The sequence below is a fragment of the Rhinatrema bivittatum genome, chromosome 19, assembly GCF_901001135.1.
Source record: "Rhinatrema bivittatum chromosome 19, aRhiBiv1.1, whole genome shotgun sequence".
In the NCBI taxonomy this organism is placed as follows: domain Eukaryota; kingdom Metazoa; phylum Chordata; class Amphibia; order Gymnophiona; family Rhinatrematidae; genus Rhinatrema; species Rhinatrema bivittatum.
In genome coordinates, this window is record NC_042633.1 from 44,425,959 (window position 1) to 44,450,826 (window position 24,868).

Sequence of the window (24,868 nt, forward strand, 5' to 3'; positions counted from 1 at the left end):
CGGAGAGTGAGTTAGGACGGCTGAAGGCGAAGGGGTAGTGGAAGCTCGCTGCAGATTTTGGGAGCCTGAAGGCTGAAAACCAAGCCTTGTACAGGCCAGTTTTGCAGAAGACGGAGGGGGAGGCGGAAAGGAAAGGTGAAAAGAGGGCTTTTGTGAGGAACAGGGAATTCCCGGGTGGGAGTTTAGGACGAGGTATTCAGAAGCCTGCTTATTTATTCTCCTGGGAGCCGGCGCGGTCTGTGTAATATCGGCGTTGGGTGCGGTGTTTTGGCGTTGGGTGCAGCGTTTTGGTGTTGGCTGCAGTGTTTTGGCGTTGGGTGCAGTGTTTTGGTGTTGGGTGCAGTGTTTTGCGTTGGGTGCTGTGTTTTGGCATTGGGTGCAGTGTTTTGCGTTGGGTGCAGTGTTTTGGTGTTGGGTGCAGTGTTTTGCGTTGGGTGCAGTGTTTTGGCGTTGGGTGCAGTGTTTTCGCGTTGGGTGCTGTGTTTTGGCGTTGGGTACAGTGTTTTGGTATTGGGTGCAGTGTTTTGCGTTGGGTGCTGTGTTTTGGCGTTGGGTGCAGTGTTTTGCGTTGGGTGCAGTGTTTTGGCATTGGGTGCAGTGTTTTGCGTTGGGTGCAGTGTTTTGGCGTTGGGTGCTGTGTTTTGGCGTTGGGTGCAGTGTTTTGGCATTGGGTGCAGTGTTTTGCGTTGGGTGCAATGTTTTGGCGTTGGGTGCAGTGTTTTGCGTTGGGTGCGGTGTTTTGCGAGCGATGGAGGTGCCATTCAGTATTTATTCTCCTGGGAGTATTCAGCGGGAGGAGTATACGGGACAAGTCATCGGGCATGCTGAATCTCACCCTCCTTATCACTAAAGAAAACAGAACCAGTTGTATTCAAACATAGCCGGATAACTTTAGGCTGGCGTATTCAGCGGGACAAGTCATCGGGCGTGCTGAATCTCACCCTCCTTATCACTAAAGAAAACAGAACCAGTTGTATTCAAACATAGCCGGATAACTTTAGGCTGGCGTATTCAGCGGGACGAGTATACGGGACAGGTCATCGGGCGTGCTGAATCTTACCCTCTTATCACTAAAGAAAACCGAACCAGTTGTATTCAAACATAGCCGGATAACTTTAGGCTGGCGTATTCAGCGGGACAAGTCATCGGGCGTGCTGAATCTCACCCTCCTTATCACTAAAGAAAACAGAACCAGTTGTATTCAAACGTAGCCGGATAACTTTAGGCTGGCGTATTCAGCGGGACAAGTACACGGGACAGGTCATCGGGCGTGCTGAATCTTACCCTCTTATCACTAAAGAAAACAGAAGATCTCTCCCCTGCAAGGCTCTGATTAGAGGAAACCCAGGCTTCCGCTCTGTTTGCAAACTGAGAAATCAGATTAGATCATTTTATTTTTGTTGGCTCGATTGATTATATGGGAAAGGTAGTTGGCCAGTTTGATCTTTTACTGGTAGTGTCCCCCAATTGCCCAGAGTCTACCCCGAAATGCAAGCTCCTTACAAAGAGAGAGAGAGCGGCCTCTGCTTTGGGCGAGAGGGTGGGAGGAGGCCGCGCCAGGCACTGAGGTGGGAGGACAGCTCTGTCCTGCCCGTTTCCTTTCCCTGGTGCTTGTGGGTCTCTTCCCCTATTCAGCCCTCCCTTGCAAGGCTCACTTCACTAGTGCAGAATTTTAATTAGCAATTTTAATTGCTTACAGAAGCAAAGTTGTGGTTTCCCTGCTCAGTACATGGAGGTTTATCTTTTGTGTACGTTTTTTTTTTGTGCTGGTGCAGGGCAGGCTCCTTTACGTTTCTGTACGCTACATGAATCACAAGCTTGCCACTTAAATCTTGGGTCCATGTTTGGTGTTTCTGACACTGTTGTGGTTTGTCAGCGGGTTCGCTGCTAGCTCAGTAAATACTTAATAATGCAGAATATCCCAAGACGTCGCCTTCCGTCTTTTTGCTCTCACTCGCCGGGCTCTCTGCCATGCAAACTTCCTGGAATTATTCCCCCTGGAACGGGATTCAGATCTGCAGGGTCCTTTCCCGATAGCTATGCAAGGGGGACCCTTGCAGGGAGAGGGGACGAGAGCGGAGGGTAGGCCCGAGTCAGCCCTGCAGAACCGTCAGGTAAATGCGCACCCAGGCGTGTCACAACCTATTTCAGTTATGCAACTCTGCCCCTGAACAGGTAATCTGCAGCTCTGCTTTCTTATATATCCAAGAACTGGTTCAACCTCTGGGTTAAGCTAGGAGTCCTTCTTCCTTCCAGGGGATTATTTCAGCCCTGTAAGGAGGAACAAGTCAGGTGAATTTCTCGCCTCCTCCTTTAATGCTTTTTAATGCACGGTAGCCAAATTTCCATGATGTGACCTCCTCCTGCTCCCACCTTGAAAGGTTTCAACCAAACTCAGCCCAGGAGCGGGCCAGAGAGAGAGAGAGAGACTTTGAAAAACAGGATGCTGAAGCCCTAGCGCTGGGAAACCCTTAAGAGGAGATTGCATGGGAAAGAGAAGGATTCTGCTTCCTGCTGGCGTGACGTGGAGGGAAGGTTGGGTGTAAGATGTGTGTTCACGTGTGCTTCCTTCCCCGAGAAGGCGCCAGAAATCCACGCGCTGCCTCTGCTGCTGCAGCTCTCGCTCTCTTTCAGTAAGAGGGGAAAACCCGGGCGGGCCTAACCTCCATTTTGTTTTAAACGATGGACCTGGTTTTCCTGGCGAGGGACGGCAGGGCACCGCGAGAACGGATGCGCACAGGCCGGCGCGACCAAGGAGCATTCAGCCGGCGCGACCAAGGAGCTCTGCCTGCAGAAAAATGCGCTTTTCCCCTGCATGGAAACCCCCACGCAAACGAGGGCATTGGGCAGTGCTCCCTGGCCTAACTGGAGTTAAGTTTCCAGTGCTACTGCATGGATGAGTACTGACTTACCCAGCTATGCCTGGTGCGGTTTCCTGCTGCTTGAATAGAAACTGCTTCTCTGGCTAATTAGCGGTCACCATAGGCAGATAAGCACTGACTCATCCGGTAAGGGACAGCAGCTACCCGCAGTCAGACGGCTGAATAAATCAGTATTTATCCGGCTAAGTGGTGCTGGGCATTATAGAGCTACATTGATTGGACGGCCGGGCCTTACGGTGTTTTTCTGCCCTCTCTTATGTTTCTCTGAAGCAGTCCCGCATCTCTCTGACTGAACGTGGAGAGGTTAGTGCACCGGCTAATTGTAATCCCTTAGTCCGGGGGGGAAAGCCCACTAAGGCTGCCGTGCTGTCTCTCCTGAGCTCAGGCGGGCTCCTCGCTGACCTTCACCTTCCTGCAGGCGTGCGAGTGTCCCTCGGAGCGCTCGCTCTGGGAAGTGCGGCCGCGGTTTCCTCACGCTGCCCCCGCCGTGCGCGCGTAGCCTGCGCACTAACTGCCCCCGCCCCGCGGCACTCGGTCTGGGAGAGAGTTGCTGCGGCCTCTACGCGCTCTCCCTGACGGGAGGATACAGGGGAAACCTTCCAGACCCTGCTACTTTCCTAATTTCCAAGAAGACAGTGCACGTTGTAAAATAAACTTAGCCTTTATTACACATTTATAACAAAACAGTGGTTGCGTCGCGTGTGTCTATAGATCGCACGCACGCAGCAGGACGAGCTGGGTGAGCCCTCGCTCTGGAGCCTCGGTTCGTAAGCTCCGAAGAGGAAATCCTTCATCGGTGCAGGAGAAAGCCGGGTGACTGTGGGTCTGGTGCGGAAGTTGCCTTCCTGCAGGCAATCCTAGCGGGGCAGACATTTAGCAAAACCTTGTTTCGTGTTTGGGGTGTGAGGTCCTCGCCTCGCCTTAAGTTTGGGAGGCCCTGTTGGAGGAGGCACATGGGATTTTCCCAGCAGCTCAGAGCCTCTCTCCCCGATGTCTGAAGCATCCTAGCTGCAGCTCTTTCCTCCTGACCCAAATCTTTCTGTGCGTGACCCGAATGGGACCCCCGTGTTCTGGCGCCTTCCCCCGGCTGCTGGGAGTTAGTTACTGGCCGCTGCTCTGCGCCGACCTCCTCAGTCTGCCTCATGCAGTACTTTTTATCTTATTTCATTTGCACCACTGGTCAGAAAAGGCTGTGGGTCCTTCACGTTTTCGGGGAGCCCGGGACCCGCTGCTGAGGGGATCGGCGTTAGAAGGGGGTAGCCCGGAGCAGGGCTGGGAGGGAGAGGTGCGAGAGTAGCAGCAGCAGCACCGGTGGCCGCTTTCCTCAGCAGAGCAGGAGCTGTGAGAACGTGAGCACATGAGAGAGGCCCGGGCAGTGCAATATCCCACGCCCGCCAGACGGCTGAGACCTGTGGTGTGGAAGGTGAAGAGATGGAGAGGCGGATGCTACCTCCGTGATCTCTCCGGTGCTAAATCCCAGGGAGAGGTGCGACAGACGCAGCAGCAGCACCGGTGGCCGCTTCCCTCAGCAGAGCAGGAGCTGTGAGAGCGTGAGCACATGAGAGAGGCCCGGGCAGTGCAATATCCCACGCCCGCCAGACGGCTGAGACCTGTGGTGTGGAAGGTGAAAAGATAGAGAGGCGGATGCTACCTCCGTGATCTCTCCGGTACTTAATCCCAGGGAGAGGTGCGACAGACGCAGCAGCAGCACCGGTGGCCGCTTCCCTCAGCAGAGCAGGAGCTGTGAGAGCGCTAGCACATGAGAGAGACCCGGGCAGTGCAATATCCCATGCCCGCCAGGCGGCTGAGACCTGGCACCTCTTTGTGCCGTGGTGCGGATGGAGAGGCGGATGCTAAATCCCAGGGAAAGATGAGGGTCCCTTGTTTTGGAGAAGGACTTAGCCAGTCAGGAAGGCTCGAGTTGTGCAGGCGATGGTGAATGAATTAAGGTGGAGCTGTCAATCCATGAAACCCCAGTTCTGATGACGGGAGCTGGGGGGGAAGGGGGTCGTCGTGTGTCCTAAGAAGAGAGAAGGCTTGCAGCGGTTTCCCCACCGCCAGGGAGCAGCTGACATTAGGGACCGCGACATCCATGCACGCCAGAGAGGGAACTGATTAGCACATCCTGTCAGCAGGGGGCCACGGAAACCCGGAGCGGGCACGTGAGCTCTCGTCAAGAGGTCGTCTGCCTTCCTTCCTCGTTTTCTTTTCTTTTTCTCTTTCTCTTTCTCTCTCCTTGAGCCTCGAAGCGTCACGGGATTCCCCGTTCTTGGCCTCTGCAATCCTCGGTACGTAGGGTCCCGACTCACTTTCTGGGCCGCGGCACTGGGCTCGCTAACATTTGGAGTGGCAGTTCAGATCCGGGCTGTCGGGGCAGGACGGGGCGCTCATTGCCTTGCACTTCTTCTGCCTGAACATGCTGGAGATATGGAAAGCCTGAAAAAGAAAAAAGAAAAATGCAAAAATAAGTTAAAAACAAAAAAAAAACGCGACTGCCACGCGATAACTGCTGTGCGCAACCATTTGTAACATGCGATGCGGTCACTGCATCCTCTCGGAGTGACTGAGCCCAGGACTTCCTCCTGCTTTCACAATGCGGGGAGACTTAAGAAAACAAGCCTGCAACTTCCCTGGCCGTTTCCTGCAGACGCCAGCTGGCTTGCCACGTCAGGTTCTGCCGCTGTCGGCAGACGTGGTCTCACCCCCCCCCCCCCCCACCTCGCCTGCATCCCCTGGGGCCCTGTCCCCCCACGCACACGGAGCTGGAAGTGCACTGGATGACTGGCACTACTGCCCCCCTCTCCTCCCCCCCCCCCCCCCAGGAGGGCACCTGCAGCTCCCAGAAAACTTCTCTGCCCCTGGGGACCTGATGCTCTCCGTGCTGTTGTGCCCTTAGCGGGAGGGGTGTAGAGAGGGACGACTGTCCCCTGCTCTCAGCTAAGACGCTGCCATGTGGCCCCCCTAGCAGAGAGGAAAGGCGGAAAGCCAGGCGCAAAAGGAGGTGAGGAGGACATGAAGGAAAGGTGCAGCACTGGAGGTGAAATTATTCTAAGCAGAGAGGAAGAGCGGGATCTGGGGGTGATCGCGCCTGATGATCTTATGGTGGATAAAGCGAGGGTAAAAGCCAGAAAGATGCTTGGGTGCACAGGGGGAGGAAGGGTCAGCAGAAAAAGGGAGATGATGCTGCCCCTGTATAGGACCCTGGTGAGACCTCACTGGGAATACTGAGTACAATTCTGGAGACCCCACCTTCAGAAGGATAGAAACAGGATGGAGTCGCTCCAGAGGGAGGGTGCTAACATGGTCAGTGGTCTTCATCCTAAAGCACATGGGGATAGAGTTAAAGATCTAAACATGATACACCCTGGAGGAGAGGGGAGATAGGATAGAGACATTCAGATATCTCAGAGGTTTCCATGCACAGGAGCTGAGCCTCTATCAATGGAAAGGAGGCTGCTAACATGGTCAGTGGTCTTCATCCTAAAGCACATGGGGATAGAGTTAAAGATCTAAACATGATACACCCTGGAGGAGAGGGGAGATAGGATAGAGACATTCAGATATCTCAGAGGTTTCCATGCACAGGAGCTGAGCCTCTATCAATGGAAAGGAGGCTGCTAACATGGTCAGTGGTCTTCATCCTAAAGCACATGGGGATAGAGTTAGAGATCTAAACATGATGCACCCTGGAGGAGAGGGGAGATAGGATAGAGACATTCAGATATCTCAGAGGTTTCCACGCACAGGAGCTGAGCCTCTATCAATGGAAAGGAGGCTGCTAACATGGCCAGTGGTCTTCATCCTAAAGCACATGGGGATAGAGTTAGAGATCTAAACATGATGCACCCTGGAGGAGAGGGGAGATAGGATAGAGACATTCAGATATCTCAGAGGTTTCCATGCACAGGAGCTGAGCCTCTATCAATGGAAAGGAGGCTGCTAACATGGTCAGTGGTCTTCATCCTAAAGCACATGGGGATAGAGTTAGAGATCTAAACATGATGCACCCTGGAGGAGAGGGGAGATAGGATAGAGACATTCAGATATCTCAGAGGTTTGCATGCACAGGAGCTGAGCCTCTATCAATGGAAAGGAGGCTGCTAACATGGCCAGTGGTCTTCATCCTAAAGCACATGGGGATAGAGTTAAAGATCTAAACATGATGCACCCTGGAGGAGAGGGGAGATAGGATAGAGACATTCAGATATCTCAGAGGTTTCCATGCACAGGAGCTGAGCCTCTATCAATGGAAAGGAGGCTGCTAACATGGTCAGTGGTCTTCATCCTAAAGCACATGGGGATAGAGTTAAAGATCTAAACATGATGCACCCTGGAGGAGAGGGGAGATAGGATAGAGACATTCAGATATCTCAGAGGTTTCCATGCACAGGAGCTGAGCCTCTATCAATGGAAAGGAGGCTGCTAACATGGTCAGTGGTCTTCATCCTAAAGCACATGGGGATAGAGTTAAAGATCTAAACATGATGCACCCTGGAGGAGAGGGGAGATAGGATAAAGACATTCAGATATCTCAGAGGTTTCCATGCACAGGAGCTGAGCCTCTATCAATAGAAAGGAGGCTCTAGAACGAGGAGGGGTCATGGGATGAGGGTGAATCTGAGGAGTAATCTAGGAGATATTTCTCTGCTGAGAGGGCAGCGAATGCATGGAGCCTCCCTGTGAATCTGAATTCAGGAAAGCTTGGGAGAAGCACAGGGGATCAGAAAGCGGAGTAGCTGGTGTGGATGCGCAGTCTTGATAGGCCGCACTGATCTTTTCATATGAACTATCTCTCCCCCCCCCCCCCCCCATTGCTGTCCCTCCTCCACTAATCCACACACGCCCTCCCCCTTCAGAGGTGACTGCAGCATGCTCCCTCTCCCCCAGCAGAGACCGCGGCGCGCCCTTGGCTTGTTATCTGCGTAACTTTACTGCTGCTCCAGATGAGGAGCAAGCCCATAGCTCTCGGGTTTTAGGGCTTACAGGACAGGGTGAGGGGGTCTGGATCAAGTGAGGGGCGTGCAGGATGAAGAACCAGAGAGGTCTGCAACACCTCGATATTAACCGGGCAAGCTGGTGGACTAATTGAAAAAACTGGGTTGTCCCTTGCGCGAGCATGTTTTAAAATCCTCCCACACACGCACGTAAAAGCCAGCAAAGTCCTACGGAAGACACGCGTGCTACGTGCGCTCGAGTAGCCTCATAAAATTAGGAGCTTACTTATATGCGGTTGCTGCATTTTAAAACATATGCGTGCAAGTACGCACACGATTTAAAACCCCACCGCATCTTCTCTCCTGCACTGATAGGCGCATGTATGGATGCAAGTGCATTCGTTTTAAAATTAGCTCGTCTGGCTTTAGCTGTCCCAAGTCCTGCAATGACAGAAATCTGCCATCTGCTCCAGCCCCTCCGCTCCTGCTGCCTGGGGAGGGGAGAAACGAGCAGACATGGCAAGGCGGAAAAAAATTGCTCTGCTCCCGCCTTCAGCCCCTCCCCTCCTGCTGCCTGTTAACACAGAAGGGGAAGGGGAGAAACGAGCAGACATGGCAAGGCAGAAAAGAATTGCTCTGCTCCCGCCTTCAGCCCCTCCCCTCCTGCTGCCTGTTAACACAGAAGGGGAAGGGGAGAAACGAGCAGACAGGGCAAGGCAGAAAAGAATTGCTCTTCTCCCGCCTTCAGCCCCTCCCCTCCTGCTGCCTGTTAACACAGAAGGGGAAGGGGAGAAACGAGCAGACACGGCAAGGCAGAAAAGAATTGCTCTGCTCCTGCCTTCAGCCCCTCCCCTCTCCTCCTGCTGCCTGTTAACACAGAAGGGGAAGGGGAGAAACGAGCAGACACGGCAACGCAGAAAAGAATTGCTCTGCTCCCGTCTTCAGCCCCTCCCCTCCTGCTGCCTGTTAACACAGAAGGGGAAGGGGAGAAACGAGCAGACACGGCAAGGCAGAAAACAATTGCTCTGCTCCCGCCTTCAGCCCCTCCCCTCCTGCTGCCTGTTAACACAGAAGAGGAAGGGGAGAAAAGAGCAGACAGAGCAAGGCAGAAAAGATTTGCTCTGCTCCCGCCTTCAGCCCCTCCGCTCCTGCTGCCTGTTAACACACAAGGGGAAGGGGAGAAACGAGCAGCCACGGCAAGGCAGAAAAGAATTGCTCTGCTCCTGCCTTCATCCCCTCCCGCTGCCTGTTAACACAGAAGGGGAGGGGAGAAACGAGCAGACACGGCAAGGCAGAAAAGAATTGCTCTGCTCCCGCCTTCAGCCCCTCCCCTCCTGCTGCCTGTTAACACAGAAGGGGAAGGGGAGAAACGAGAAGACACGGCAAGACAGAAAAGAATTGCTCTGCTCCCGCCTTCATCCCCTCCCCTCCTGCTTCCTGTTAACACAGAAGGGGAAGGGGAGAAACGAGAAGACACGGCAAGGCAGAAAAGAATTGCTCTGCTCCCGCCTTCATCCCCTCCCCTCCTGCTGCCTGTTAACACAGAAGGGGAAGGGGAGAAACGAGAAGACACGGCAAGGCAGAAAAGAATTGCTCTGCTCCCGCCTTCAGCCCCTCCCTTCCTGCTGCCTGTTAACACAGAAGGGGAAGGGGAGAAATGAGCAGACACGGCAAGGCAGAAAAGAATTGCTCTGCTCCCGCCTTCAGCCCCTCCCCTCCTGCTGCCTGTTAACACAGAAGGGGAAGGGGAGAAACGAGAAGACACGGCAAGGCAGAAAAGAATTGCTCTGCTCCCGCCTTCAGCCCCTCCCCTCCTGCTGCCTGTTAACACAGAAGGGGAGGGGAGAAACGAGCAGACACGGCAAGGTAGAAAAGAATTGCTCTGCTCCCGCCTTCAGCCCCTCCCCTCCTGCTGCCTGTTAACACAGAAGGGGAAGGGGAGAAACGAGAAGACAGGGCAAGGTAGAAAAGAATTGCTCTGCTCCCGCCTTCAGCCCTTCCCCTCCTGCTGCCTGTTAACACACAAGGGGAAGGGGAGAAACGAGCAGACACGGCAAGGCAGAAAAGAATTGCTCTGCTCCCACCTTCAGCCCCTCCCCTCCTGCTGCCTATGGCGCCTTCAATATTTGGCATGGGAGGGGGGCAATTGCCCCTGTTGCCAAATGCCTGAATCCAGGCCTGGATATTTGCAAAGTGATTCCAGCGGTGCCGCATCACAGCTTGCAGAGAATCGGGAGAAGGCAGGGATACGTTAGTATTGCACTAGTCCTCGATTATTTATTATCTTATAGCTACACGTCTGCTAGTATTTTGATTTTATTAATGATTTATTGTATTTTCTCCACCTTCATCGTACCGCAAAGCGCTGTGAAGGCTCTGCTGATATGAAGGTAAATATAAAAAAACCGAATAAACCGGAATACAGAGCTGTCACTCACCACCCAGTAAGCCACAAGGGTCCCCTGGAGAAATCCCACCGCCACGTCAGAGGGATGGTGCCTGTAGTCCGAGATGCGCGTCAGGCCTGTGTACAGGGCCAGCAGGAGCAGGACGAACTGCAGGAGGGGCCGGAGCAGCCGGGCCCCCTTCCAGGTGAAGCGAGCTTGCAGGTAAAACTGGAAGGGAAGAAGAGGAGAGAGCATGGGAGGGGGGAAGCCAATCATTCGAGCTGCAATCAGAAAATGGATCCTGCAGTCCCGCACCTCTTGCTTTACAGGTGATTACGCCTGCGGGAGATCAGCCTGGATGGAAGTGCACATATGGCAATTTTCAAAGCACGCCTGGTGAGTTATGAGGGTAGAGTTTAGCCGGCCAAGCCTAAGCAGGAAGACAGGGCACTGAATAGGACTTTCCTGCTCATTAACCCCTGGCCTGCTGTTCTCCCACCCTCGCTGCATTGTACGGGCAGATTGCACTTCTCTAAGGACTAAGACACAAACCTTGCCTTCTCATATCTTCCCTTAACTAGGAATGTGCCAGAGAGCCCTCATGGGCTCCCAGAACTGGTTTAAGGCTTACAAATGCCTTAGCAAGTGGAATAACATACACTGAAGTTCCCTGCAGTGAGTAAAAATTAAAGAGAAGATTCGGCCACAGATAACCGAGAAAGCTTTGCAGACTGGTGTTGTGAGAGCTGCCTGCGGCTTCACAGCCCCCTCGTAGCAGTTCTGCAGGGCACTCGCAAGCTTCCTGCAGAGTAAGCAGAAAGCAGGCTGCCCGCAGGACGAAAGTGGGTGTCTCTTTCCTAAAATGGAATCACCTGCCGCTCACATCTGGCCATGAAGCGGGCGGTGCATGCTCACATCTGGTATAGGAGCTCGTGCAGGCCCCGTGCAAGGAATCCCGTTTGCAACACACTGCTAACGGCTGGAAGGTAACACCATCCTCCTCAGATTTTACTCTGGGGCAGGAAAGGTTTCCACTGCTTATCATTCTGAGGAATTACGCACACGGACCCCTGATTTACACTGAAGGCTTATCTCTCCCTTGAAAAGATTTAAAAAAAACTATTGGTGCCTAATATAGAACCAGAGAATCTGATGACAGATAATGACCATAAGGCCCCTCTAGTCTCTGCCCACATTCCTCCTGCTGTAATACCATTTCATCTGTGGCTAAGGATCCTCTCTGCTTATCCCAGGCTTTACTCCTCACTCCCCCACAGCTAAGGATCCTCTGTGCTTATCCCAGGCTTTACCTCTTACTCCCTCACAGCTAAGGATCCTCTGTGCTTATCCCAGGCTTTACCTCTCACTCACTCACAGCTAAGGATCCTCTGTGCTTATCCCAGGCTTTACCCCTCACTCCCTCACAGCTAAGGATCCTCTGTGCTTATCCCAGGCTTTACTCCTCACTCCCCCACAGCTAAGGATCCTCTGTGCTTATCCCAAGCTTTACCTCTCACTCCCTCACAGCTAAGGATCCTCTGTGCTTATCCCAAGCTTTACCTCTCACTCCCTCACAGCTAAGGATCCTCTGTGCTTATCCCAGGCTTTACCCCTCACTCCCTCACAGCTAAGGATCCTCTGTGCTTATCCCAAGCTTTACCCCTCACTCCCTCACAGCTAAGGATCCTCTGTGCTTATCCCAAGCTTTACCCCTCACTCCCTCACAGCTAAGGATCCTCTGTGCTTATCCCAAGCTTTACCTCTCACTCCCTCACAGCTAAGGATCCTCTGTGCTTATCCCAGGCTTTACCTCTCACTCCCCCACAGCTAAGGATCCTCTGTGCTTATCCCAGGCTTTACCTCTCACTCCCTCACAGCTAAGGATCCTCTGTGCTTATCCCAGGCTTTACCCCTCACTCCCCCACAGCTAAGGATCCTCTGTGCTTATCCCAGGCTTTACCTCTCACTCCCTCACAGCTAAGGATCCTCTGTGCTTATCCCAGGCTTTACCCCTCACTCCCTCACAGCTAAGGATCCTCTGTGCTTATCCCAGGCTTTACCCCTCACTCCCTCACAGCTAAGGATCCTCTGTGCTTATCCCAGGCTTTACCACTCACTCCCTCACAGCTAAGGATCCTCTGTGCTTATCCCAGGCTTTACCCCTCACTCCCTCACAGCTAAGGATCCTCTGTGCTTATCCCAGGCTTTACCCCTCACTCCCTCACAGCTAAGGATCCTCTGTGCTTATCCCAGGCTTTACCTCTCACTCCCTCACAGCTAAGGATCCTCTGTGCTTATCCCAGGCTTTACCCCTCACTCCCTCACAGCTAAGGATCCTCTGTGCTTATCCCAGGCTTTACCCCTCACTCCCTCACAGCTAAGGATCCTCTGTGCTTATCCCAGGCTTTACCCCTCACTCCCTCACAGCTAAGGATCCTCTGTGCTTATCCCAGGCTTTACCCCTCACTCCCCCACAGCTAAGGATCCTCTGTGCTTATCCCAGGCTTTACCCCTCACTCCCTCACAGCTAAGGATCCTCTGTGCTTATCCCAGGCTTTACCCCTCACTCCCCCCACAGCTAAGGATCCTCTGTGCTTATCCCAGGCTTTACCCCTCACTCCCTCACAGCTAAGGATCCTCTGTGCTTATCCCAGGCTTTACCTCTCACTCCCCCCACAGCTAAGGATCCTCTGTGCTTATCCCAGGCTTTACCCCTCACTCCCTCACAGCTAAGGATCCTCTGTGCTTATCCCAGGCTTTACCCCTCACTCCCTCACAGCTAAGGATCCTCTGTGCTTATCCCAGGCTTTACCCCTCACTCCCTCACAGCTAAGGATCCTCTGTGCTTATCCCAGACTTTACCTCTCACTCCCTCACAGCTAAGGATCCTCTGTGCTTATCCCAGCCTTTACCTCTCACTCCCTCACAGCTAAGGATCCTCTGTGCTTATCCCAGGCTTTACCCCTCACTCCCTCACAGCTAAGGATCCTCTGTGCTTATCCCAGGCTTTACCCCTCACTCCCTCACAGCTAAGGATCCTCTGTGCTTATCCCAGGCTTTACCTCTCACTCCCCCCACAGCTAAGGATCCTCTGTGCTTATCCCAGGCTTTACCCCTCACTCCCTCACAGCTAAGAATCCTCTGTGCTTATCCCAGGCTTTACCCCTCACTCCCTCACAGCTAAGGATCCTCTGTGCTTATCCCAGGCTTTACCCCTCACTCCCTCACAGCTAAGGATCCTCTGTGCTTAACCCAGGCTTTACCTCTCACTCCCCCCACAGCTAAGGATCCTCTGTGCTTATCCCAGGCTTTACCCCTCACTCCCTCACAGCTAAGGATCCTCTGTGCTTATCCCAGGCTTTACCTCTCACTCCCTCACAGCTAAGGATCCTCTGTGCTTATCCCAGGCTTTACCTCTCACTCCCTCACAGCTAAGGATCCTCTGTGCTTATCCCAGGCTTTACACCTCACTCCCCCACAGCTAAGGATCCTCTGTGCTTATCCCAGGCTTTACCCCTCACTCCCTCACAGCTAAGGATCCTCTGTGCTTATCCCAGGCTTTACCCCTCACTCCCTCACAGCTAAGGATCCTCTGTGCTTATCCCAGGCTTTACCTCTCACTCCCTCACAGCTAAGGATCCTCTGTGCTTATCCCAGGCTTTACCCCTCACTCACTCATAGCTAAGGATCCTCTGTGCTTATCCCAGGCTTTACCCCTCACTCCCTCATAGCTAAGGAACCTCTGTGCTTATCCCAGGCTTTACCCCTCACTCCCTCACAGCTAAGGATCCTCTGTGCTTATCCCAGGCTTTACCCCTCACTCCCTCACAGCTAAGGATCCTCTGTGCTTATCCCAGGCTTTACCCCTCACTCACTCATAGCTAAGGATCCTCTGTGCTTATCCCAGGCTTTACCCCTCACTCCCTCATAGCTAAGGAACCTCTGTGCTTATCCCAGGCTTTACCCCTCACTCCCTCACAGCTAAGGATCCTCTGTGCTTATCCCAGGCTTTACCCCTCACTCCCTCACAGCTAAGGATCCTCTGTGCTTATCCCAGGCTTTACCTCTCACTCCCCCACAGCTAAGGATCCTCTGTGCTTATCCCAGGCTTTACCTCTCACTCCCTCACAGCTAAGGATCCTCTGTGCTTATCCCAGGCTTTACCTCTCACTCCCTCACAGCTAAGGATCCTCTGTGCTTATCCCAGGCTTTACCTCTCACTCCCTCACAGCTAAGGATCCTCTGTGCTTATCCCAGGCTTTACCTCTCACTCCCTCACAGCTAAGGATCCTCTGTGCTTATCCCAGGCTTTACCTCTCACTCCCCCACAGCTAAGGATCCTCTGTGCTTATCCCAGGCTTTACCTCTCACTCCCTCACAGCTAAGGATCCTCTGTGCTTATCCCAGGCTTTACCCCTCACTCCCTCACAGCTAAGGATCCTCTGTGCTTATCCCAGGCTTTACCCCTCACTCCCTCACAGCTAAGGATCCTCTGTGCTTATCCCAGGCTTTACCCCTCACTCCCTCACAGCTAAGGATCCTCTGTGCTTATCCCAGGCTTTACCCCTCACTCCCTCACAGCTAAGGATCCTCTGTGCTTATCCCAGGCTTTACCCCTCACTCACTCACAGCTTCACTCCAGCCGCATCGCTTTATAGATGTAAAAGGGTTCCAGCAGGGAAGCTTACCACTAGGTACAGCATGGCGTACATGGAGAAGGAGGCATGGCCAGAGTAGAAAGACTTCCTGAAAAAAAAAAAAAAAGAAGAAAGGGTTGTGAGGTCAGGAGCTTGCAGTATCCGAGCCTCCATCCAGCAGCGGCCCTTCCCTTCCTCACGGTACAACTTCCCCTTTACACCTCTTCTCTCTCCCATTTCTGCCGCTGTGCATGCCTGGCTCTGCTGGTCCATCGCCCTCCAGCCCTCTCTTTCTCTCCTTTTCCTGCTTTCTAACCATGCATCTCCTATCTGCTGGTAGGCTGCACCCTGAAGGCCGTCAGGGGTGACATCTGCAACAGCGCAGGTCAGCCTGTGATCGCTGTGCGACTTGATGGCTCGGCCCCTTAAAGAGCAATGCACGGTGGTGAGAAGGAAGGCTTACCTGGCTTCCCGGACAGCAGAGGGGTTCTCCGTTGTGCAGGCGTAGTCTTCCACGTAACCAGCAGAACAGTTGAGCTCGGAGAAGTTGGGACGGCAGACGGCCAGGAAGTTGGGCCTCAGCCGCCCGACGGCGAGCTTGGCGATGTCGGTGAGGGACTGGCTGACGGTGCAGCCGAAGAGGAAGGCCCCGATTTCCTTGTAGAGGGTGGAAACGTAGGGGTTGGTCACGAAGGACCGGGACGGGTGGCCCAGTACACGAATGCGGTAGCTTTCTCCTAGGGCGATCTGTGGGGGTGGGAATTGATGCAGGAAATGTTCAGAGCTGGCTGAGATGGCCCTCACTCACTTACATTCATAACAAATACGTGGAATGAAAGTCAACAAAGCCCAAACAATGATGTAGGGTGAGACCACTGTAGAAGACTAACTTAACTGCATTGTCTGCAGCTTTTGGATGGATGGGTGGGGGGTCTGTCTCTGCTGGATAAACATCGCACATGCGTTCTGGGTTATTGCGTGCACGTGTTGCGATGGTTTCATGTGTAAAATGCATGCACCTGCTTTTCTGAAACGCATCTAAGAATTGTGTGGATCTGCCGCACATGACATCTGCTCATACATGGAGGTAGGGGGGTGATCGCGTGGCTTTAGGTGCTGTGACGTGGCCTCTTACACACACTGCTCAGCGACATCCGCCCTGCGACCAGCTTTTGGGATTTACCACATCCTTTCTCAGCGCCATCAGAATGAGCAAGTCAGATTTAAAAAAAACGAGATTGCCCCGATTGCTGCTTTTGCTTGGACCTAATGAAGCCAGGGCAATCCTGAAAGCTGATTACAAAAATGCATTAAGTTAGCCCAGCAAAAAGGTCTCACCTCACACTTTTAAACTTTTATTTCCTTGCATTCAAGCGGACCATCTGGGCTGCTTTAGCCGTAACGTACGTAATAATCAGTCGGAGAGAAAGAGATGCGGGCTGGTATGGAAAGGGACAGTGCAGCTTCTTTTTATTTCATGTGCCCTGGGAGAGTTCAATGCATTAAAACGTGGGACGTACTGAGAAAGCGGTGACCAGGATCCCCACGCAGATCAGGACGGTGTCGCTCACTGTCTCCTCGCTCTTCAGGGGGTACTCGATGCTGTTGTCGTTGCAGTAGAACCCACGCCGGACAGGGCTGACGCTGCCGAACTCGCACACGAAGAAGGGGATTGAGGCTGAAGAAACAGAAAAAAAAAAGATGTCAAGATTCAGCGGGGAGCGAGAGAGAAGACGTGTCGGACGTATCAGATCCGGAGCCGCTTGCTCGTGAAAATAGAAGGAAGCGCCATCCGCACCGATTGCAACTTCACCGGAACCTGGGAACCGGCCACAACCCGCGCCTCGCAGTGGGAAGCCTGTCCGTCCTGGCTCAGAGAGGCAGAGGGGAGAAAACAGCAGCTAGAGCAGCCAAATATGCTATGGACCGGCAGCAGAATCTGTAAACTGTTCTGCTTATTCTCCTTCCTGTGCTCTATAATTAATTATCGCTATTATGTCACTTTTACTCTCGTTTGTCTTGGAGAGTAATTTTATAATAACCCATATAAGCCATGCATTGCCTAAGCACGTTAGTTGCATCAATTTTTCACGTTCATTTGCTTTGAAAATGATTTCCAGGAATGGTCACCAACTCACCTGTTCTTTGCAGGGTGTAACGTGTGGCAGGTTGCTCGCCGTGCATGCAAAGCCGGTGCGAAAACTCTCGGCTTTGCTCCCCAGAACGCGCTGCTTTTGTGTGTGCGTGAGATCAGGTTACCTGCGCACTTTTCTGTGCACGGTCAACGGTTGTGCAAATTATCCCGAAGAAGGGGACTTCAGTAGCTAGTGTAGCGCTCTGCTCGGAGACCTGTGTGAGCAATGCGTGGGTGAAGCACAGGGGAGGTGCAGGCCAGCGCTGGGGGTCTGTGCACCACATAGCAGGGCCTTGTTTCTGTGCACGCAGGGTCTCCGAGACAGTCCCCATGTACAGTAAAGTTTCCCGAGTCTGCTCACAGCGTACAGGAGCAGGGTTACCCATCTTCGGTTCTGAAAAGGGAACTGCCCCTAAATTTCTATTTATTGATTTAGTTACAAGCATCCGATGTTCTGCTTTTTTTTTCCAGGAATGGTCTCAAAGCAGATTAGGAGCAATTTAAAGATCAGGAAGTACAAATAGCAGCTGCATTAGTCATAATATCAGGAACCAATCCTCTTAAAAGAGGAGTTAGCATAGCAGTTTTCAAAAAGCTTATTTACCTGCATGAAACCTTCTGAAATGACCTGCAGAGCGCCCAGGCTTAGGGACGTCATTTGCTTTCTGTTTGTTGTGGGAGGATTTTAGCCACAAAAGAAGAGGAACTGCTTCCTTGCCGTAGGTTATTCTCGGGAGAGCCCCTCACTCCTTGAATATTATTCCCCCTGGGCTACAACACATTTTCCCCCTTTCTTATTACAGCTCAGAGAGCAACAAGACTAATTCAGAGATGAGAAGGCGAATGAGGAGACGTGGAAGCGTTTTAGGCAAGCTTCTGGCTTCTGGAACTGAATTCACGCCTCAGGTACAAAACTTACTGTAAGATCCCTGGGCACAGGGGAAAAGCCTGCAGAACCTCCTGAGTGCAATCTGTTTTCAAGGACCTGGAAGGTGGAATACAAATCAGTCGATTAAATAAGTCCCACTCCTTGATTTCATGCTCGTGTACGCCGTTATCCTACGCATGTTAACCTCGTGTGCTGCACTGCTCTTATTTTGCATTTGCAGGTTATAAGATGAAATAAACCTAATAATGGGGTGCAATCTGGGGTGCAGGACAAGTTTAAATTTCATGGAAGTAACGCACAACTGCCGGTCTCTGTCAGAAGGGTCTCTCTGCCTGGCCCTCTAGACACTTTGATACTGTGACCTGCCAAGAAGAAGCTTTTCCACCAAAATCTGTATGGACAGGACCCTTCTCCTGAAGGAGCAGCAGCAGCAGCCGCGTCTGCTGGTGGGCAAAGAGGACTTGTGAGAGATCATTGCCTGTGGGAAGTTTCTGGTTTTATCTAGTGACAGAAACTGAGGGTTGAGCTAGTACCTCTGTGTATGAATGTTGTATGCTGCAAAGTAATTTCTGTGGGTAGTTTAAGGTTTAACTTTAATTTCGCAGCGTGCGCTGAATTAATTCTGGGTACAAATCGAATGTGAATGCAGCTGCATGTGCTTGGAAAACGATGCGACCTGGTGGAAGGAGGATAACCAATGGGACACGCGGCGACACCAGGGTTCAAACCACATCCACATGGCAGCGCAGACCGGCTTGGCAGAGGGGGGAGGCGTAGAATCGGGCAGGATAAACGTTTGCCAGGGAATAGACTGCACCTTGGTATCCCTATGGATAGCAGTTCCATGTGCTATGAGGAAGAGTACAGGAGCAGCAGTGCATTTACTGCCTGCCTGGCCAGACTGAAATGCCAACCGAGATGAATAATAATAATAATGGGAGATTTCAATCCTTCAGGACACGCCAGAGTGGTAAAGTTCCTAGATGCATGAATCTCTGCTCCGTGCAGCAGCTGCTCATGGGACCGGGAGCTTTCCCTGGAATGCAGGACGTGGTGCAAGGCCGTGACTGCTTGTAATCCTAGAGACCACGTGAGGGACTCCTCAGGAAATTAAAAGGTCACAGGATAGGAGGCAGGGTCTTACTGTGGAAGCAAAGAGTAGAACTAATGCTCAGGGTTCCCCACGGAGGGAGGTAAATAGCAGAGCTCCACGGGCATCAGTCCTGGGACCCCCTGCTCTTTAACACATTCATAAATGATCCGGAGAAGGGAGCAACTTGTAAGGTGTGCAAATGATGCCAAATGATTCAAAAACACAGCAGTGGATTGTGAGGAACTGCAGAAGGACATTGCGAGAGTGGGAGACTGGGCATCCAAGTGGCAGATACAATTTACTGTGGAAAAGTGCAAAAGTAATGTACATAAGGAAAAATAATCCCAACTCCCAGTGCACAACGCTGCAGTCTGTACTGGGAGTCACCGGCCGAGGAAAGGACCCCCGAGTCCATACATTGAAATCCTCAGCTCAGTGGTGGTGCGGTGGCAGCGCTTAGAAGAATGGAGAATAAAACAGAAAATATCACATTTCTTCTGCATTGACCCATGGGGGAACCGGAAGAGGTGCAGAGGAGGGCGACAGGAATGATAAAGGGTGGTGGACGGGCTCCCTAGGCTGAGAGGGCTGTGCAGGCCAGGGCTGGGAGGGGACATGAGAGAGGTTTATAAATGCATGAGCGGGGGTGGGAGGGTTAAATAAAGAACGGTTAATCACCTTTTCAGATAATACAAGGGGACCCTCCGGCAGATTTAATACAAATCACACTCAGCGCACTGTGGAGCTGTGGAATCTGTGCCCGAGGACGTGGTGGAGGTCACGAGCATAGCGGGGTTTAAAAGAGGCTTGGGCAAGTGCCTGCAGAAAACGTCCATAAACAATGATTAGCCAGGTAGTCGTGGAAAAGTCACTGATTATTCGTGGGAATGAGCAGCAGGAAACAGAGCTGCTCTTTGGGAACTTGCTGGGTGCTTGTGACCTGGATTGGCACCGTTGGAGGCAGGATGCTGGGCTCCCTAGGTGCCAGCTCTGCGTGTACAGTGGCTGCTTGAGCATCCAGGGGTATTTTTGTACTGGGCTTGGTAGCCCCTGTCGTTTTGAAAAGTTAGCTCTCACTGCTGGGCTGGATGGTCTGACCCAGCATGCACATCCTATGTTCTTATTCTGTCCTTCAGGATGTGGTGTTCTGCTGCTGCTGGTGGTCTGAAGCTGGTCTCAGTCTGCACTACTTCTGCATCCGTGTCTTTAGCAGCAGCAGGCAGGGAGAAATAAGAACAGAACAGAACTCGCTCTTGGTAAAGAGCTCATGCACTCAAAAGTCTGCCAGTGGCCATTGGAGCGGATTTACAATTCTGCAGAAATTGTGTGCTGTTGAAGTCTGACTTCAGGCCACAGACAGGATACCATTTTTACACAAGGGGTCTGGCACAGGGTATCAGAGACTGTTACCCTCAGTATATATCTCTGATACCCACAGAGAGCTACTGAATACCACCACTGTCTACAGAGTGTCAGATAACCCATGGTATGCCACTGGTATCCACAGAAAGCCTCATAACCCACGAAATATCACTGCTGCCCACAGAACATCAGAGAATCTAAGGTATACCACCACTGTCTACTTTTCCACCCACAATGTGCCTTCTGTCCCACAGATACCGCTGATATATCACAGAATGCCACATATCCCACCATACATCACTGAGTGCCTCAGAACCCACTGCTGTACCACTGATACCACCCGACTTCCACAGAGCCCCCAATATACCCATTATAGCCACATAACCCACACTGTGCCACTGATACGAACAGTGTCAGTGGTCCCACATATATCACTGATACAGAGAGCCACAGAACCCACCCCTCATACCCACAAAGGTACCTTCTGTCTCACAGATACCGCTGATATATCACAGAATGCCACATATCCCACCATACATCACTGAGTGCCACAGAACCCACTGCTATACCACTGATACCACCCGACTTCCACAGAGCCCCCAATATACCCATTATAGCCACATAACCCACACTGTGCCACTGATACGAACAGTGTCAGTGGTCCCACATATATCACTGATACAGAGAGCCACAGAACCCACCCCTCATACCCACAAAGGTGCCTTCTGTCCCACAGATACCGCTGATATATCACACAATGCCACATATCCCACCATACATCACTGAGTGCCACAGAGCCCACTGCTGTACCACGGATACCGCCCGACTTCCACAGAGCCCCCAGTGTACCCATTATAGCCACATAACCCACATATATCACTGATACTAACAGTGTCAGTGGTCCCACATATATCACTGATACAGAGAGCCACAGAACCCACCCCTCATACCCACAAAGGTGCCTTCTGTCCCACAGATACTGCTGATATATCACAGAATGCCACATATCCCACCATACATCACTGAGTGCCTCAGAACCCACTGCTATACCACTGATACCACCCGACTTCCACAGAGCCCCCAGTGTACCCATTATAGCCCCATAACCCACACTGTGCCACTGATACTAACAGTGTCAGTGGTCCCACATATATCACTGATACAGAGAGCCACAGAACCCACCCCTCACACCCACAAAGGTGCCTTCTGTCCCACAGATACTGCTGATATATCACAGAATGCCACATATCCCACCATACATCACTGAGTGCCACAGAACCCACTGCTATACCACTGATACCGCCCGACTTCCACAGAGCCCCCAGTGTACCCATTATAGCCCCATAACCCACACTGTGCCACTGATACTAACAGTGTCAGTGGTCCCACATATATCACTGATACAGAGAGCCACAGAACCCACCCCTCATACCCACAAAGGTGCCTTCTGTCCCACAGATACCGCTGATATATCACAGAATGCCACATATCCCACCATACATCACTGAGTGCCACAGAACCCACTGCTGTACCACAGATACCGCCCGACTTCCACAGAGCCCCCAGTATACCCATTATAGCCCCATAACCCACACTGTGCCACTGATACTAACAGTGTCAGTGGTCCCACATATATCACTGATACAGAGAGCCACAGAACCCACCCCTCATACCCACAAAGGTGCCTTCTGTCCCACAGATACCGCTGATATATCACAGAATGCCACATATCCCACCATACATCACTGAGTGCCACAGAACCCACTGCTGTACCACAGATACCGCCCGACTTCCACAGAGCCCCCAGTATACCCATTATAGCCACATAACCCACTGTGCCACTGATACGAACAGTGTCAGTGGTCCCACATATATCACTGATACAGAGAGCCACAGAACCCACCCCTCATACCCACAAAGGTGCCTTCTGTCCCACAGATACCGCTGATATATCACAGAATGCCACATATCCCACCATACATCACTGAGTGCCACAGAACCCACTGCTATACCACTGATACCGCCCGACTTCCACAGAGCCCCCAGTGTACCCATTATAGCCCCATAACCCACACTGTGCCACTGATACTAACAGTGTCAGTGGTCCCACATATATCACTGATACAGAGAGCCACAGAACCCACCCCTCATACCCACAGATCCTTCTGGTAGCCAGGGAGTGCCACAGACGTTATAGCAAACATCTACCAGCAGTTTGTGACTGTGCCAGGGGGCAGATGTGGAGAAAGCTGCTGGGGACCCTCTCTCACACACCTCTCTCCTTCCTTACTCACCTACTGTCAGGCACAGAAGGTCCACAAACACCAGAGTTTTTCTCAGGCGGGGAGCTGTGGCCGGGAAGTCGCCAGCGGTGCCCTGATGAGTCCCTGCGACCACCTTCACAGCCCTGTGGCAGCTGCTCCCATCCTGCCGCAGCTCTGGGCCCCCCGTCAGGAGCTCGGGGTCCCACTTCTGCATGAGAGGAGAGGGGTGAAGGTCCTGGGCGAGGGCTCTGCAGCTGCTAAGCTCGGCTCCTGACTTTTGCACTCTCCCACGAGAAGAAGGAAGGCACCGCCACTTTACTTCCCTGCAGCTCGTCCGCTTTCCAGGTTGTCATCGGAGCCTTTTTTTTCCTGCTCAGCTCGGTGTCATGCATGCAAAAGTGATTCTTTTATATATAAAACAAAACTCCAGCTCGGGACTTTGTCCGATGGTTTTCTCCCATTCCCCTTCTGGGGTGTCCGGGGAGAACTGGGAGCAGTTTGGAGATCTCTCCCCTCCCCGTGAGATCTGCCCTGGCTGAGCAAACCCTCCTCGCTCCCCTCCTCCTCCGACCCATGTGCTCAGCATTAGCTCAGCCCAGGGGCAGGGGGTGGTTATCGCAGCCCTGCCCTCATTTGTCCTAGTGATTGAGGGGGAGGAGGAGAGACGCCACCCGCTGCAGACTGCGAGGGATGGGGGGTGTCACCTGGCTGGATAAGAAGAGGAGGGGAGATAAGGGGAGAGATAGTGCAGGGTAAGGACAGAGGGAGGCACAGAAAAAGGCAGACAGAGGAGGGAGGAGAGATAAAGAGGAGGGAGGAGAGATATAGACAAGGGCAGGATATGGTTCCAGAGTAGAGAGGGATGTACAGGGAGGGGAAGAAGGGAAGAGAGATATAGAGAGGGGGAGGGATATGTTTTATATACCGTGTTTTATATGAATTTAATCGAAACAGTTTACATCATAAACATAAAAAAAATGATTAATCACACACAAATAGGTAAAAAAATGGAAATACAATTCATAGAAAGAAAAGAAGTACAGAAAATTAAAAAAGTAAAAATAATAAAATAAAAATCTGGGGACAGGGCAAAAACGAAACAAAGTTGTCAGTGTTGAAAGCGCATTTAAAGATTCTGTTTCTAAACTCTTTCCTGTTGTCTATGTGCCTGATATGTCCTGGGATGGGATTCCAGAGCCGCAGAGAAAGCGCGTCATCTCGTCATGTCAGGGCGGGCTAGTTTTGCAGTAGGAAATATTGTAATAAGTTTTTATGAGCTGATCGTAGGTGCCTAGACGCTCTGTGGATTCCAAGTTGAGAGCTGAGCCTAACTGAGGTGTCATCATTTAACAGATTGGCTACCCACCCATTGAATACAGAATAAAATATAAAATTCTTCACATAATAGATAGTGTCGTGAGTAAAGTATGGGGGAAATATGGCCTCTACGAGTTACACCTGTGAAGGTGCGAGCTGCGGCATTTTGGAATTAGTTGTAAGGGGCGTATAGTGCTGTAATGAAGACCGAGGGAAAGAGCCTTGCTGTAGTCAAGACTACTAAAGATTAAAGGTTGCAGAATAGTTCTAAAATCTTCCATGTGTAGCAATGGTCGAAAACGTTTTAACATACGTAATTAAAAGAAAGAGTTTTTTTTACTAATATGTGGTGGGTCATGGACAAACTAGAATCAATTATGATCCCAAGGTTGCAAGCTCTTGAAATGACGGGTAATGATGATGTGCTATTGAGGTCTGAGTGATCAGGTGCACTACAGTCGGATAGTGGAATAGAGGATGAGTGAATTATTTCAGTTTTTGTTGTTTTGAGTTTCAGACGGTTGTGCGAGAGCCAGGCTTTTATTGTATTGATGTGTAAGGAGACTAAAGGATAATGTATTGGACCAAGACTTTGAGTATGGGACGAAAAACTGGATTTCGTCAGCATATATTTTAAATTGGATATTTAGGCTATATAACAAGTAATAATGGCAGGAACATAAGAACAATAAGAAATTGCCATGCTGGGTCAGACCAAGGGTCCATCAAGCCCAGCATCCTGTTTCCAACAGAGGCCAATCCAGGCCACAAGAACCTGGCAATTACCCAGACACTAAGAAGAACCCATGCTACTGATGCAATTAATAGCAGTGGCTATTCCCTAAGTAAACTTGATTAATAGCCGTTAATTGACTTCTCCTCCAAGAACTTATCCAAACCTTTTTTGAACCCAGCTACACTAACTGCACTAACCACATCCTCTGGCAACAAATTCCAGAGCTTTATTGT

At 51.7% G+C, this 24,868-nt stretch overlaps 2 protein-coding genes across 3 annotated transcripts in view; one reads left to right on the forward strand and one right to left on the reverse strand.

Moving 5' to 3' along the window:
• LOC115080559 (E3 ubiquitin-protein ligase Rnf220-like) overlaps nucleotides 1-24,868 on the forward strand; it is a 124,308-nt gene that overhangs the window by 54,378 nt on the left and 45,062 nt on the right. The gene's annotated exons all lie outside the window — the stretch shown is intronic.
• On the reverse strand, nucleotides 499-23,207 carry LOC115080561 (phospholipid phosphatase 3-like). Its single transcript, XM_029584787.1, has 6 exons — nucleotides 22,613-23,207; nucleotides 16,361-16,518; nucleotides 15,304-15,587; nucleotides 14,892-14,949; nucleotides 10,255-10,431; nucleotides 499-5,318 (listed from the first exon to the last, which is right to left on the reverse strand). The coding sequence occupies exons 1-6, from the start codon at nucleotides 22,794-22,796 to the stop codon at nucleotides 5,217-5,219; spliced, it is 963 nt and encodes a 320-aa protein (XP_029440647.1). The 5' UTR covers nucleotides 22,797-23,207; the 3' UTR covers nucleotides 499-5,216.